The 14,363-nt window shown below is 36.1% G+C and overlaps 1 protein-coding gene across 1 annotated transcript in view; it reads right to left on the minus strand.

Annotated features, from left to right (window-relative positions):
- Positions 1–14,363, minus strand: part of LOC144451304 (uncharacterized) — a 53,649-nt gene that overhangs the window by 11,529 nt on the left and 27,757 nt on the right. Inside the window, exons 23-25 of the mRNA XM_078142108.1 lie at positions 13,855–14,118; positions 10,742–10,990; positions 2,731–2,928 (exon numbers count right to left, since the gene is read on the minus strand). Of these exons, the coding sequence (XP_077998234.1) occupies positions 2,731–2,928; positions 10,742–10,990; positions 13,855–14,118 (711 nt within the window). The remainder of the gene's footprint in view (positions 1–2,730; positions 2,929–10,741; positions 10,991–13,854; positions 14,119–14,363) is intronic.

Raw genomic sequence — 14,363 nt, forward strand, 5'->3', positions numbered from 1 at the left:
GAATTGCTTTGAAAATCCCAAAAATTTCAGTAACCCCCCACCTGGCTTGAAATTTTTCGTAACCCCCTCCTTGACACGCAATTGTTTTAATCAACCACCCCACCGCCACCCCCCCACACACACACCATTTTACAGTCATAACTGTTAATGGCGTTCTACAAACATTACACAAATTGAGGTTGAGTGTTCCATTGAGAGACACACACATACATACACACATACATACACACACACGCACAGACACACATACACACATACATACATACATACATACATACATACATACAAAACTTTTCATTTTGAAATTGAATTTCCTCATAACATTATGGATGTAGCTTATTTCAAAGGGAAGAGGAAACAATGAATGCAGTTTATTCCCAAAGTAGTTAGTATAATTGTATATTAGGCGGTATAAATTGAATCAAAGTTTGAAGGAGCCAAGTAGGGTGGGTACTAGAGATTTTTGAAATTCAAGGACTAAAAGAACACTTTCTGGTGCTATTTTAACATGTCAAGGTAGTTAATAATACTACATAAAATTTGAAACAAAATAAAAGGGAGCAGTGTGAGGGTATGTACAAGAGGCCTAGGGTTCCCCTTGAGCCCTAGAAATTTTTGAAATTCAAGGACTAAAACTAAAAATGTTATCTGGTATTATTTAAACATAAGGTGATGACAATACCCTCTCCTGATCACAATTGAAATTTTAATAATGTATAGTTGCATGCCACACCATTTAAAATTAGGAAAAATTACAATATACTTGTATATTCATTTCATGTAACAGAACACCATGTACGAGTATATATGCAATGAAAAGTTAGCTATATATTACCATATTCTTTGTTTTCAACATGTATTTAATATTTATAATCAGTATTTACCAGTTATAAATAAATGTGCAATGAAATCTGTCAGAGATGTATCTTGTATACTGTCACTGACTGACATACATGTATTATTATTATTATTATTATTATTATTATTATTATTATTATTATTATTATTATTATTATTATTATTATTAATCTTTATTTATTAATCTCGATAACTCCATAGGTTATTAAACCTCTTTTCGTGGAGGTCGAGATACATCAAAATACAAAATAACAACACAATAAAATACACGGCAATACAGTGCACTACAAATATTCAATACCAAACAAACACTTAAAATTGACATTGGTGACAATCAATAGAGGAATAAAATTTCAATAGACTGTTTAAAATACATTTACAGATACAATAAGTACAATTGACTTAAAATGATTCATCCATATACTTTGTAAATAAGAAATTATAGCAATCCCTCTTAAAAACATCAACTGCATCTATTTTACGCAAATGTACAGGTAGATTATTAAAATCTTTGGCTCCTCTTACTGTAAATGACTTTTTAAAAAACTCAGTTTTGGCTCTAGGTATTTCTAAAAGGTGCTGATCAGCTGACCGTAAATTTCGTGTGGGACAGTATAGGTTAAACAGAGCATTTACATTATCAGGTGCAACTTTTTTTATAGCTTTAAATACAAGGACAAGTCTGTTTAACTGTAGTTTTAATGTCAGGGGTAACCATTTTAGACGAAGATAAAGATCTTTTGTTGGTACTGTATGATCAGTGTCTAGAATTAATCTCATACAGCGTCTTTGAATACGCTCTAATACTTGAATGTTAACAGCCGATGTAGTACCCCACACATTAGAACAGTAGCATAAATAGGGTAGAATAAAGCTACAGTAAAATATTTTTCTGGAATGTACTGTAAGGAAATGTTTCATTCTCGATAAAAGATATAGATTTGGCTTAACTTTGGATTCTATATACCTTATGTGATCAGACCACTCCAGGTTATGCTGTAACATAACACCAAGTAATTTTTCGCTCTTTACACAATCTAATTGTATAATCTACACCGTGATATTCTAGATGAGTTGATCCCGTTTGATCAGACTTTGCCCTCCTGTGTGGCTTCAGCTGTTTATTCCTTTAACCAGGTTATTTACTACTTTATCAATTAATGATTACATTCTTTCAAGTAACAGAACTCAATGTACTAGTAACGGTTTGATCAATTTGTGTTACAGATTGTTATGGTCTACTGTACTGGCTTCAGAAACTACATGTATATGTCAAATGTGTATGCATTTTCATAGGAGCTATGGATATGCAATATGCACTGAAAACACAAAACACTGTGTTAATAAATAACTTGCATAATCGTGTATATATAGGTGTGTTCTATACTTCAGTGTTAGAAAAACGATTTGAGTGCCCCCATTTTCACTTCGCAGTTTTGAGTAACTCCCTTTCACTCCCCAGTTTTTGAGTGACCCCCCCCCCCCCCATATTCCTTCGCCCCCCCCCCCCCGACCTCCAGGTCATAAATAAAGACGGCTCCCTAAGCAAAGGCTATGCATCTAACTCAAATGAATTTTTTTTCTAAAAAGTAGGTAACTTTTGTAAAATTACTATGAATTGTTGGGACTGGAGTTAGTAAAATATTTACGTTCTGCTAAAAGTAAAAAGTGGATATTGGATAAGCTCTGTTGTACATTTGCTGCATTCATGGTCGAACAAAAAATAGACAGGAACTTATTTCAAATTCAAATTCAATATATATGTAACTTTCCTTAATGGCCGTACATTCACCATAATTGCATAATGTAATTAGATCTCTTGTACGTTATCGTTACATACATGAACAAAAATGTGATAAAACGAATACTCACGGTATCGTATGCAGCGAGGTGGTTTGTCGCTACCAGGGTGCCAATTACCACCAATACAAGTATACAGTCTTATATTTCTAAATGCTGTATAACCATCCTTACAAAACACTGTACACTGGAAGGTTTCACGTATAGTATCATCATTCTTACCACAAGCAAGAGCCCCATTCTCAGGAAGATCCAAATCACCACAATCATCTATAGTTAAGAAATGATTGACGTTTTTCAAAGTCAGATAATTAAGTTTAATGATAGAATCAGGAACATTTCGAATTCGTTAATAATTTTTCCACTCGAGTATGTTTGGTAAGTCTTCATGTCAGTTAGTATATCTATCGTTGTACCATAGTATAGTTTTAACTAGTGATTGACAGGAGATTAAGTAGCCGATAAGGAACTGGCCATATATTTCGTTTGCGAAAGATATACCATTGAAGTTGCAATGTTTGACCAATAGATAAGATGACCCTAAAAGTGTCGTATCGAGGGCGATATGCTGAAAACCGGGGAAAATGTGATAATAGGATTAAAGAGTTGCCGGCGGTATTCTTAACTTTTACACAGTAGAACATCTCATGATTTACATAAACAAACTTAGTCAGGTGTCTGACATTCAAACAGGTTGGAAGAGACACATTCAACAACAGACAACCAAGGTCCAGGAACATACTTAGAAATACAAGTCGATGTAATTAGGGTTCGGCATGATTCATCAACCTAGAGAAATGTAAGCAAAGTAACGAGACAAGATGGGTCATGTACCTAACATAGAAGAGTTGTCGTCGGATATATGTCCGTTGTGGAGTGAGCAAGTAAGTGCTGCGATCACAAAGGGAGCTACTTCGTCACGGGAAGTGAAATGGATATCCTGAACTGAAAATGCTCCCGTTCAGAGATATATATCCATTATTGCAAAAGTTCATCAAATATGCAAATAAGCAATTAATTGACTCAATACCGTCATATATTTACTCGGTCAATATCTTTAGCAAGTTTCATCAAATATGGTGCAGCCTTTTATTGGCCCTAATTCCCAAAGTTCATCATCATCATCATCATCATCATCATCATCATCATCATCACCACCACCACCACCATCATCATCATCATCATCATCATCATCATCATCATCATAAAAATTTATATAGCGCCAAATTCCAAAAAGTCAAATTGTTCAAAGGCGCTGGATTGTGTTCAATTTACACAGAATGCTCGCATAAACATGTGATGTTTCAGTCGTTTTTTGAAGATTTCCAGGCTTGTGGACTGGCGTATATCCCGTGGTAGGTCATTCCATAGCTTTGGAGCACAGATTGTAAAGGCGCGACCGCCATAGGTTTTTTTGTTAAATGTACGCTGGACTAACAGGCTTTTTTTTAGCTCATCGAAGGGAGCGTTGTGGTTTAAATTCCTCGATCAATTCTGAGATATATCCTGGGGCTTTATTGTTTTGAGCTTTGTAAGTCAGGAGAAGGATCTTAAATTCAATCCTGAAGTGGACAGGCAACCAATGTAGGTCACGTAGGGTTGGTGTGATATGAGTGAATTTCTTTGACCGAGTGACTATTCTGGCAGCTGTGTTCTGAGTACGTTGAAGCAGAGCAATAGAATTATCAGGGAGACCATAAAGGAGTGCATTTCCATAATCCAGCTTGGCTGACAAGATAGCATGGATAAGTGTTTGACAGGCTTTGTTTGTAATGTATTTTCTAGTTGATCCAATTCGACGGAGATGGTTATAAATGGAACTGCATGTATTCTTGATATGGTGTGTCAGCATAAGTGTGTTGTCGAAAATATCTCCGATATTCCGTGCTGTCTTCGCAACAGGTACGGATGCTGATCCAATTTTAAGATGGTCTACTGGATCAGGCAATGTGTTGAATTTGGAGCAAAGAATCTCTGTCTTTGAGTCATTTAGCTGCAACTTGCGTATTGATGAAACTGTAGGTTATGCTTGCGAATGAGTTTGCCCAGTGGAGAGATGTATATTGTAAACAAAAGAGGGCCCAACACTGATCCTTGTGGTACCCCACAGGCAAGGTGTGGTGGTTTACTGTGGGTATATAGACCTCAAACCACTTTAAAGCCATACCAGTGATGCCAAGATTGGAAAGTCTGTTCAGTAATATGTTGTGGTCGATGGTATCAAAAGCAGCTGAAAGATCCAATAAGATAAGGAGGACATATTTACCAGAATCGATTGATAAACAAATGTCATCATGAATCTTAAGCAGGGCAGTCTCTGTACTGTGGTACTTTCTATATGCAGACTGGAGTGGTTCGAGATTGTTGATTGTTGGTCATAAGATGGTTGTTTACTTGAGTCGCCACTATCTTCTCAAGGACGTTAGAGAGAAATGGCAAATTAGAAACCGGTCGATAGTTCTTTAATATGTTACAGTCTAAGGATGGTTTCTTGAGTATCGGGATGACAATTGCAGCCTTGAGCGCATCTGGTATTATGCCATTTTCGACAGAGCTGTTAACAGACATCGTTATGAATTGAATGGAAGCAGTGGGTCAATGCAATCTTTCAATAATGAAGTTGGAAGAGGGTCAAGACAACACGACTTTGAAGGCATGTCAATGATGACTTTACGAATATGTTGAGTAGTTGATGGCATAAATGATGACACAGTTGATGTGGTATGGACTTCATAATCTGTGAGCTGAGTAGGTATAGTACTGGAATCAAGTCTATGACGTATATCTTCTATCTTGGTAATGAAGCATCGATTGAATCTTTCAGCAAGTTCTGGAATCGAGTTATGGCTTGGCAGTGGAGTTGACTTGTGAAACAGTTTTGAAGAAGAGTGACCTTTGATCATTGGCATTTTCCTCAATTATGTTGACATAGTAGTGGCATTTGGCTTGACGAATCAATTTGTTGTGAATGTGACATTTCTCCTTAAACATCTGCTTAGGCTGCCTTCACAAAAACTTGTTAGGGGGGGGGTCGGGAGATTTTAGGGGGGGGACTTGCAAATATATGGGTAGTGTGTGTGTGTGTGGGGGGGGGGGGTACCTGAAAAAATTTTATGGGTTGTAGGGGGGGGGGGTACCTGAAAATAAATTGACATCATGACTTTTCAAACATGGGAAAATAAGCTTTTAAAATGTTGGTCTTCCTTTTTCAACAACAACAACAACAACAACAACAACAACAACAACAACAACAACAACAACAAAAACAGCATCTACAAACAACAGTTGCTCACAAGTTAGTAAAATGAAAAACAAAAACAGTCAAATTTTAATTTTCTTTTAATAAACTGTTAATGTAATGATAAATTGAAATGGGCGAATTGAGTTGTACAGATTGTTTTTTGTCTGAAAATACCAGTGTCTTTCATGTACACTACTATCTACTGAAATTTGGTTCATTTAATGTGTGAAATTACCTTTACACTATACTGAAAATATTCTTTGTGACATGACTGTGTTTTGGTTTGTGGTTATCACAATGATATGTAACTTTTTCATGTAAATTCTTACTAGTATTAAATGACAGACAAATATGACAGGCAACATGTTACATTTACAGCTCTTGGAAGTTAAAAAAAAGAGTTGGAAAAGGTTCATCTCAGCCTGCCATCAAAATGTAAAAGATGCATCTGCACTGAAACATACTTGACAAGTAACAAAAAATTCTGTTCAAGGTATTTTTTCATCCTATAGATATGACTATAATTGTCAACATAAACTTTTAATAACACATTCTAAATATTTCCTAAAATTAGCATATAGGCAATGTCTGCTACATGTGAAACAGAAGACAATATCTCACAAGCTGAGTTAACAGAGAAAAATTAAAATAAGTTTTTTGCACATACTTTTCAACTTTGCATGAATATACTATTACTTGTAAATATAAAGATAAATAAATATAATTTGACATAACTCTCAATATAAAGTTACCCTAAAGATATATGGCAGGAATGAGGTAGTGAACCTGTATAGTAAAGGGTTAGTGTCAAGTAAAAATGTTGAGAAACTTGAATTGAGCAAGAAACTGTGTGTCAAGAAAGAGATATTAAAGGGAGCAATCCTTCATTTAGAACAACAGAGAACACTTGCCTCTATGAGGGAAAGAAAAAGAATGAAAGAAAGGGAGCAACGTGCTGAAAAAAAATTTGATGAATATGACTGGGATGCGCTTGTCAGAAACAGTGACATTTCCAAATTGAAAGTGAAAGAATTTGATAAGTACTTTCCAACTATGAAATGCCAGCTGTGGCAGGAATGCACAAAATAGACAAAGCTGAGGCTGTAAGATGCCACTATTATCAATCTAAAGAAAGTGAGAGTGATTTGTCATCTGATGACAGTGACAGTGAGAATGATGATACAGCTAGTTCCAACTCTGATGAAGTTGAAGGAGAAATTGGGTCTGATGATGATGATGAAAATGCCATGTTTATATACACAAGATCTGGAAGGAGAGCTACCACTTGAAAATCAAAAATTTAAATAAACACATTCTGAGACTTTGTTTAAAATCCTGCATTCACCTTTGTAATCTAACGTCAAAACCAGTCCAATAATCAGTCCAATAATCAGGCTATTACCAGGTTCATTAAGATATACAATTACTATGATAATAGGGTCATCTTAATTATCATTACCACTAATATATATCACTTGATTCCTATTCTGTTAGATGACATGTGGCTGGCATTTTTGAGTCATACATTTATTTCCTTTTGACATTATATTGAACTAATCTACATCAACCAAGAACGGGATACATGGCAATGCATTTTATTAAGAGTTTTTTCAGTGTTATTTAGACCAGTTTGATTTCTTTTAGCACACATTTAGGAAACTGAACTGGAACAATACAGTATAAAACTCTCTTTATATAACATGTGCATCACAATTTTTGCAAATACAACTAAAATGACATTCAACTGTAACACTACTAGTATAATGTACTAATACAATATTGAACAGAAAACAAAGACTCAGTTGGTCTGCTGATCCTTTTACACGAGTTATTCAAAGTGTAATTCATTTACAAGTATATGTTGTTTTTTGGAGAGGCACTTGAAATATTTTGGGCTTTGGCAGGGGGGGGTACTTGAAAAAATTTGGAATATGGCGGGGGGGGGGTACTTGAAAAAAAATTAGGGTTTTACAAAAAATCTCCCGACCCCCCCCCCCCCCCCAACAAGTTTTTGTGAAAGCAGCCTTATGAATCTCTAATTTTGTTGACCTCCACTTTCGCTCAGCTGATCTCCGAAGCTTTTTGTCTTGATCTACTTCAGGAGTATACCACTTTCCTTATGGGTGCATACTTGTCGTTAGTTCATTAATTATGCAAATGGACAATTAATTGACAGCACTAAATTTCATTAGGAACTCACATATCTCTGTATGACCAATATCTGTGGCAAATTTCACCAAATTTGACAAAGCCCTTCTGTTAAAGTTAATTACTTTTAGTGCTTTTATATCTTTGTATGATCCATAGATGTAGCAAGTTTCATTGAATTTGGGGCAGCCGTTTTGCATGTATAGTGCCATTAATAAAAGTATTAATTATGCAAATTAGCATTAATTTTGCAAGCCACTCCCACCAAAAAACTAATCAGAGCTAAGTGACAGCATGGAAAAGCCACATAGTAAATTGAAGAACATTTGCTTCAGTACTTTTTGAGATACCAGTGGAACAAAATTTCTGCACAGACAGACAGACGGTCAGACATGGCCATTTTAATACCTCCCCTTAAATCCTCCCGTAAAATGCGAAAGAACTGAATTGATCAAAATATCAACTACATTATATGCATAGAAGTCTATGGTAGAAGTTTCTGGTGGAACGTTTTTTTTTAATGAGGGATGGGTTCTATAATAATTTGCTAAAACTGAAAAACGTGGTCAAAAACATAAATACGTGTGATATTTGCCAACAGAGAAAATCAGTGGTTGTGCTACGTTATGCCATACAGAGGTCAAACCTCAATCTTCAGACCTAAGGCCTTATTTCTACGATTTAACCTTATTTCTGGTAAACCATACATATTCATACTCTTTGCTCACACAAGTTAATAGTAAAGAAAACTATGAGGGTATCATAAAATTATATATACCGACATTACTTTTTTATTACTTTTTTAGCTCCTGTGTGGGAGCTGATGTCGTGGCACTGTGTGTCTGTCTGACTGTTTTGTTCCACTGATATCTCAAAACATACTGTAGCAAATGTTCTGCAAGTTACTATGTAACTGTAATGTAGAGCTATTAGCTTTTGGTGGGAGTGGCTTGCATAATTAATGTTAATTTGCATAATTAATGATTTTATAAATGGGGCTATACATGCAGAACGGCTGCACCAAATTCACAGACACTTGATATAAAAGCACTAAAAGTCATTAGGCCAAAAAAAAAACCCCTGGTTCTGGTCATGTCTTTTTTCCAAAAACGGTGCGGCGACGCTAATTTTTTCCCCTTTCAATGTTAATGTATATACATCACACAGTATTCAGTGTTCACACATCACATATAGTGTTCAGTCAGTGATCATGGGCCTGGGCCCTGAATTATTTTCTCTTTCTTCTGAGTCATTTCGGTTTGGTTGCAAAGCAACCACTGCAGGTTGGTTAGATGTCAGCTGCTCTCTCTCCTGTCAGCAAATCATGACCACAGCCACAATAATTACAGATTGCTGGAAACACAGAAGATGAGAAATATGGAATCTCAACTGGAGATGTGCATTGCAGATCATGTCGAACATAGACTGTGCTGATAATGTTATAATCCCATCCGAGGTTCTGTCCCTGCAACCATCGTATTATATCATTGTGCAGCTTAAAACGTACGTTTGGTCGGTCAGGCTGTCATTGTTTTGGCCATGTTTTTTTCTAGCACCACTCATCAACAGTTGAAATGTATTCTGCACTGGTACTGGTCTCGACTCTTTCTGATCCTCACCAGTTAAATTAAAGGTGTAAACTTTCCAAACTCGATGACCGCAGAAATTGTCACTGATAGTGATAATGGTATCGTCTGAAACTGGCCGGTGATTGAAGTACTCGCGCTACTTTCCACGGGAAAGTCAGCATACACTGGCTCCAGTACAAATCTATCTCCAGTATTCACAAAGCTCTGCTCAAGTCAAGGAGCAGCCTTAGTAAGGACGTTGACAACACTGAAAAGGCCGATCTTTGATCCGAACATAATCTGAACTGAGATTAGCATGTCAATAGGTACATGATGAATTAGGTATGACAGCCATTTTGGGTGATACTTGTACCCTGCAATATTAAACATTCCCTAACACTTGTGCGCGATGTGTGTGCATTCCACTCCATGAGTGATGAACTGTGGGTAGAATGTTATGAGAAAGGGGTATGAAGCCCGCCACCAGTGGCCATTTTCAATTTTTGAACAAGCTCAAAATGCTAGCTTGCCGGAAGCGCTGGTGTTGAAGTGACGCGCCTGCTGACCAGAACCACTTCTTCTTCTTTTTTGGCCTTAACTGTGTCTTGTTAATTAAGGACTAATTTGTATTATTAATGAATGTTTGTAACTCAGATTATGCGTCCAGAAGGGCTTTATCAAATTTAATGAAACTTGCCACAGATATTGAATTGATCATACAGAGATATGATAGTTCTTAATGAAATTTAATGCTGTCAAGTAATTGCTCATTTGCATAATTAATGAACTTTGGCAATTAGGGCCTAAGTTGTACTAAGAAAGACTGCAGCAAATTTGATGAAACTTGCTAAAGATATTGACCGAGCAAAGATACGATGGTATCGAGTCAATTAATTGCTAATTTGCATATTTGATGAAATTTTGTTTGCAATAAGGGATATATATCTCTGAACGGGAGCATTTTCTCTGGTTATATTTTACTGTACATAGTAACAATTATTTCTGCAATACTTTTATTGCAATATTGTCCTACCTGATATACCATTCTTGCATATCTAGTGTTAAAAGTTGAACAACACAGAATTCATATTAGTGTTACACATCTATCAGTAAATTGTTAACTCACCTTCAGCTGGCGGCCGTGCAATGATGACATTAAACGTACAAGATGCTGTGTTCCCTGATAAATCAGTTGCAGTCACAGTAACAATGTGAGTGCCTACAGAAAACGGCATATTGCTGGTTTGGTCTACATATAGCTGTAACAACCCGACGTTGTCATTAGCAACGGGGTCATCCCATGTCACCCTTTCTTCGGTCTTTGTCGTTGTTTTGTGTATATCGGGAGGACATGTTACGGTTGGTGGATATTCATCTTTAGAAAAAATATTATGTAAATTCATGAAGATTAATTTGTATTAGTATGAGAAAAATACAAACGTATATGGGTATTGATTTTTAATATAGATAATAAATTAATATAATATAACCAAAGATGAGATGGTGGTTAGATGTGCAGTCCTAGTAAGTAATGTCACTTTTTACACGAATTATGTTTAAAAATGAACATGACGTGGGTCTGTGTTCCATAAAATTAATCTGATGTATAAATATACTTACATGACTTAATATTATATAATATTCTCCATTAGTAACAACTTGTTTTCAAAATGATGTATACCATGAAAATTAAAGAAATGTAAAGATACAATAATGACTTAGTTCCAGCCTCATCAAATACAAAGAAAATGACAGGAACACGGTGTAACCACTCCAGAAATTGGATCAAGTTTTCGTATAATTTTTAGACGCCATGTTTTACATGACATGTGTTGGAATATCCCAAACTATCATGTAAAGGAACTGATTAATTTATTTGAATAAGGTAACATTCCAGTCAGGCTTCTACAGAGTTTTACCGACCTGGTGAACGTACGTGTTAAAGGATAGTCAAATATTACACTGTAGAAACTATATATTCAGTTAAAGTTGATGATAAATATTTTAACAACGATTAAACCTGAACTTGCTGTAACTGGGACACTTTTTCATCAAACAACCAAAAATATATTCACTGTCAATTATTTATAAAAGACGTATGTGTCAATCAGTGGTCAATATTATCCATAGGTAGTGTTTAAAAGCTCAGTTTTGAATCTGTCACCATGTTAAAACTGCACTAGTTTGTAACTGTATCATATTTCGATTAACCACAATTTAGAAATGGTTAAAATACTAATAATTAGGGATTGTACATGTGTAAGCAATGGTCAATCTTATCCGAAAAAGAGAAGTCACTACAGGTTGCGCTTGTAGTCGCCGTTGAAGGCGTTCAAGTTTTGGGTGCGGACTCAAAAATCAAGTTGATTTGTTTAATATACCATATCATATATACAGCTTCAAAAATATGTTCACTCACAGGTGATTGAATGCTATTCAGTGTGTACGATATTACAAGAAAGTTATTGTATCTAACAAAACATTTTCAAAAACAACGTCCCAGTTGCAGCTACTTTAGCTTGAAACTACAACATATCAATAATTAGTCTTGATGCCAACGAGGTTTTTGTGAGTTGGGGTGCAAATGGTAACGATAATGTAGAGGTACTAGACTATGTGAGTGGAGGTGTAAATGGTAATGATACCGTATAGGAACTAGACTGTGTGTGGGGGTGTAAATGGTAAAGATACTGTATAGGAACTAGACTATGTGAGTGCAGGTGTAAATGGTAAGGATACTGTAGAGGAACTAGACTATGTGAGTGGAGGTGTAAATGGTAACGATACCGTATAGGAACTAGACTATGTGAGTGGAGGTGTAAATGGTAATAATACCGTATAGGAACTAGACTATGTGAGTGGAGGTGTAAATGGTAACGATACTGTACAGGAACTAGATTATGTGAGTGGAGGTGTAAATGGTAATGATACTGTATAGGAACTAGACTATGTGAGTGCAGGTGTAAATGGTAATGATACTGTATAGGAACTAGACTAGTGAGTGGAGGTGTAAATGGTAATGATACTGTATAGGAACTAGACTAGTGAGTGGAGGTGTAAATGGTAATGATACTGTACAGGAACTAGATTATGTGAGTGGAGGTGTAAATGGTAACGATACCGTATAGGAACTAGACTATGTGAGTGGAGGTGTAAATGGTAATGATACTGTATAGGAACTAGACTATGTGAGTGGAGGTGTAAATGATAACGATACTGTAGAGGAACTACATGTAGACTATGTGAGTGGAGGTGTAAATGGTAAGGATACTGTATAGGAGCAAGACTATGTGAGTGGAGGTGTAAATGGTAATGATACTGTATAGGAACTAGACTATGTGAGTGGAGGTGTAAATGGTAATGATACTGTATAGGAACTAGAATATGTGAGTGAAGGTGTAAATGGTAATGATACTGTATAGGAACTAGACTATGTGAGTGGAGGTGTAAATGGTAATGATACTGTATAGGAACTAGACTATGTGAGTGGAGCTGTAAATGGTAATGATACTGTATAGGAACTAGACTATGTAAGTGGAGGTGTAAATGGTAACGATACTGTATAGGGACTAGACTATGTGGGTGGCGGTGTAAATGGTAATGATACTGTATAGAAACTAGACTATGTGAGTGGAGGTGTAAATGGTAATGATACTGTATAGGAACTAGACTATGTGAGTGGAGGTGTAAATGGTAATGATACTGTATAGGAACTAGACTATGTAAGTGGAGGTGTAAATGGTAACGATACTGTATAGAAACTAGACTATGTGAGTGGAGGTGTAAATGGTAACGATACTGTATAGGAACTAGACTATGTGAGTGGAGGTGTAAATGGTAATGATACTGTATAGGAACTAGACTATGTAAGTGGAGGTGTAAATGGTAACGATACTGTATAGGGACTAGACTATGTGGGTGGCGGTGTAAATGGTAATGATACTGTATAGAAACTAGACTATGTGAGTGGAGGTGTAAATGGTAATGATACTGTATAGGAACTAGACTATGTAAGTGGAGGTGTAAATGGTAACGATACCGTATAGGGACTAGGTTATGTGAGTGGAGGTGTAAATGGTAACGATACCGTATAGGGACTAGACTATGTGAGTGGAGGTGTAAATGGTAATGATACTGTATAGAAACTAGACTATGTGAGTGGAGGTGTAAATTTTAATGATACTGTATAGGAACTAGACTAATAAATCAATATTATACAATGACCCAGGTGATACGTACCGACTACTTTGATGGTGAAGGAGCAGAATGCTGTATTTCCATTCGACTCAGCTGATACGGATACATGAATGCCTTGTTTAGTATTCTCTGTCCATTCCAACGTTCCGGGAATACTAACAACTGTATCTGAGATACTGTGGGTAATCGGCTGTCCCATGCTGTCGACTGCTTGTATCGGTATGTTATGGATATAGGCTAAGTTTGAATTTTCAGATACCTTAAATTCAAATGTTTCTCCTTCCGGACAGTCTGTAAATGATGGACCTGGATAGAAAAAGAACAACAACAACAACAACAACAACAACAACAACAACAGAACATGAACAGCTTATCATCACCACTGACCAAAGTGTTCACGATACTGCAATTATGCATATGCTAAAACCTTTAAAATCTTTTATTAATGCAATTGTTTTAGACTATCCTGGCAATAATTTCACATGTTTAGAAGAGAATATGACCTAAAATTATCAATTAATCTTTATACATAGGGGGGGGGGTTAGAATGT

The sequence above is a fragment of the Glandiceps talaboti genome, chromosome 21, assembly GCF_964340395.1.
Source record: "Glandiceps talaboti chromosome 21, keGlaTala1.1, whole genome shotgun sequence".
In the NCBI taxonomy this organism is placed as follows: domain Eukaryota; kingdom Metazoa; phylum Hemichordata; class Enteropneusta; family Spengelidae; genus Glandiceps; species Glandiceps talaboti.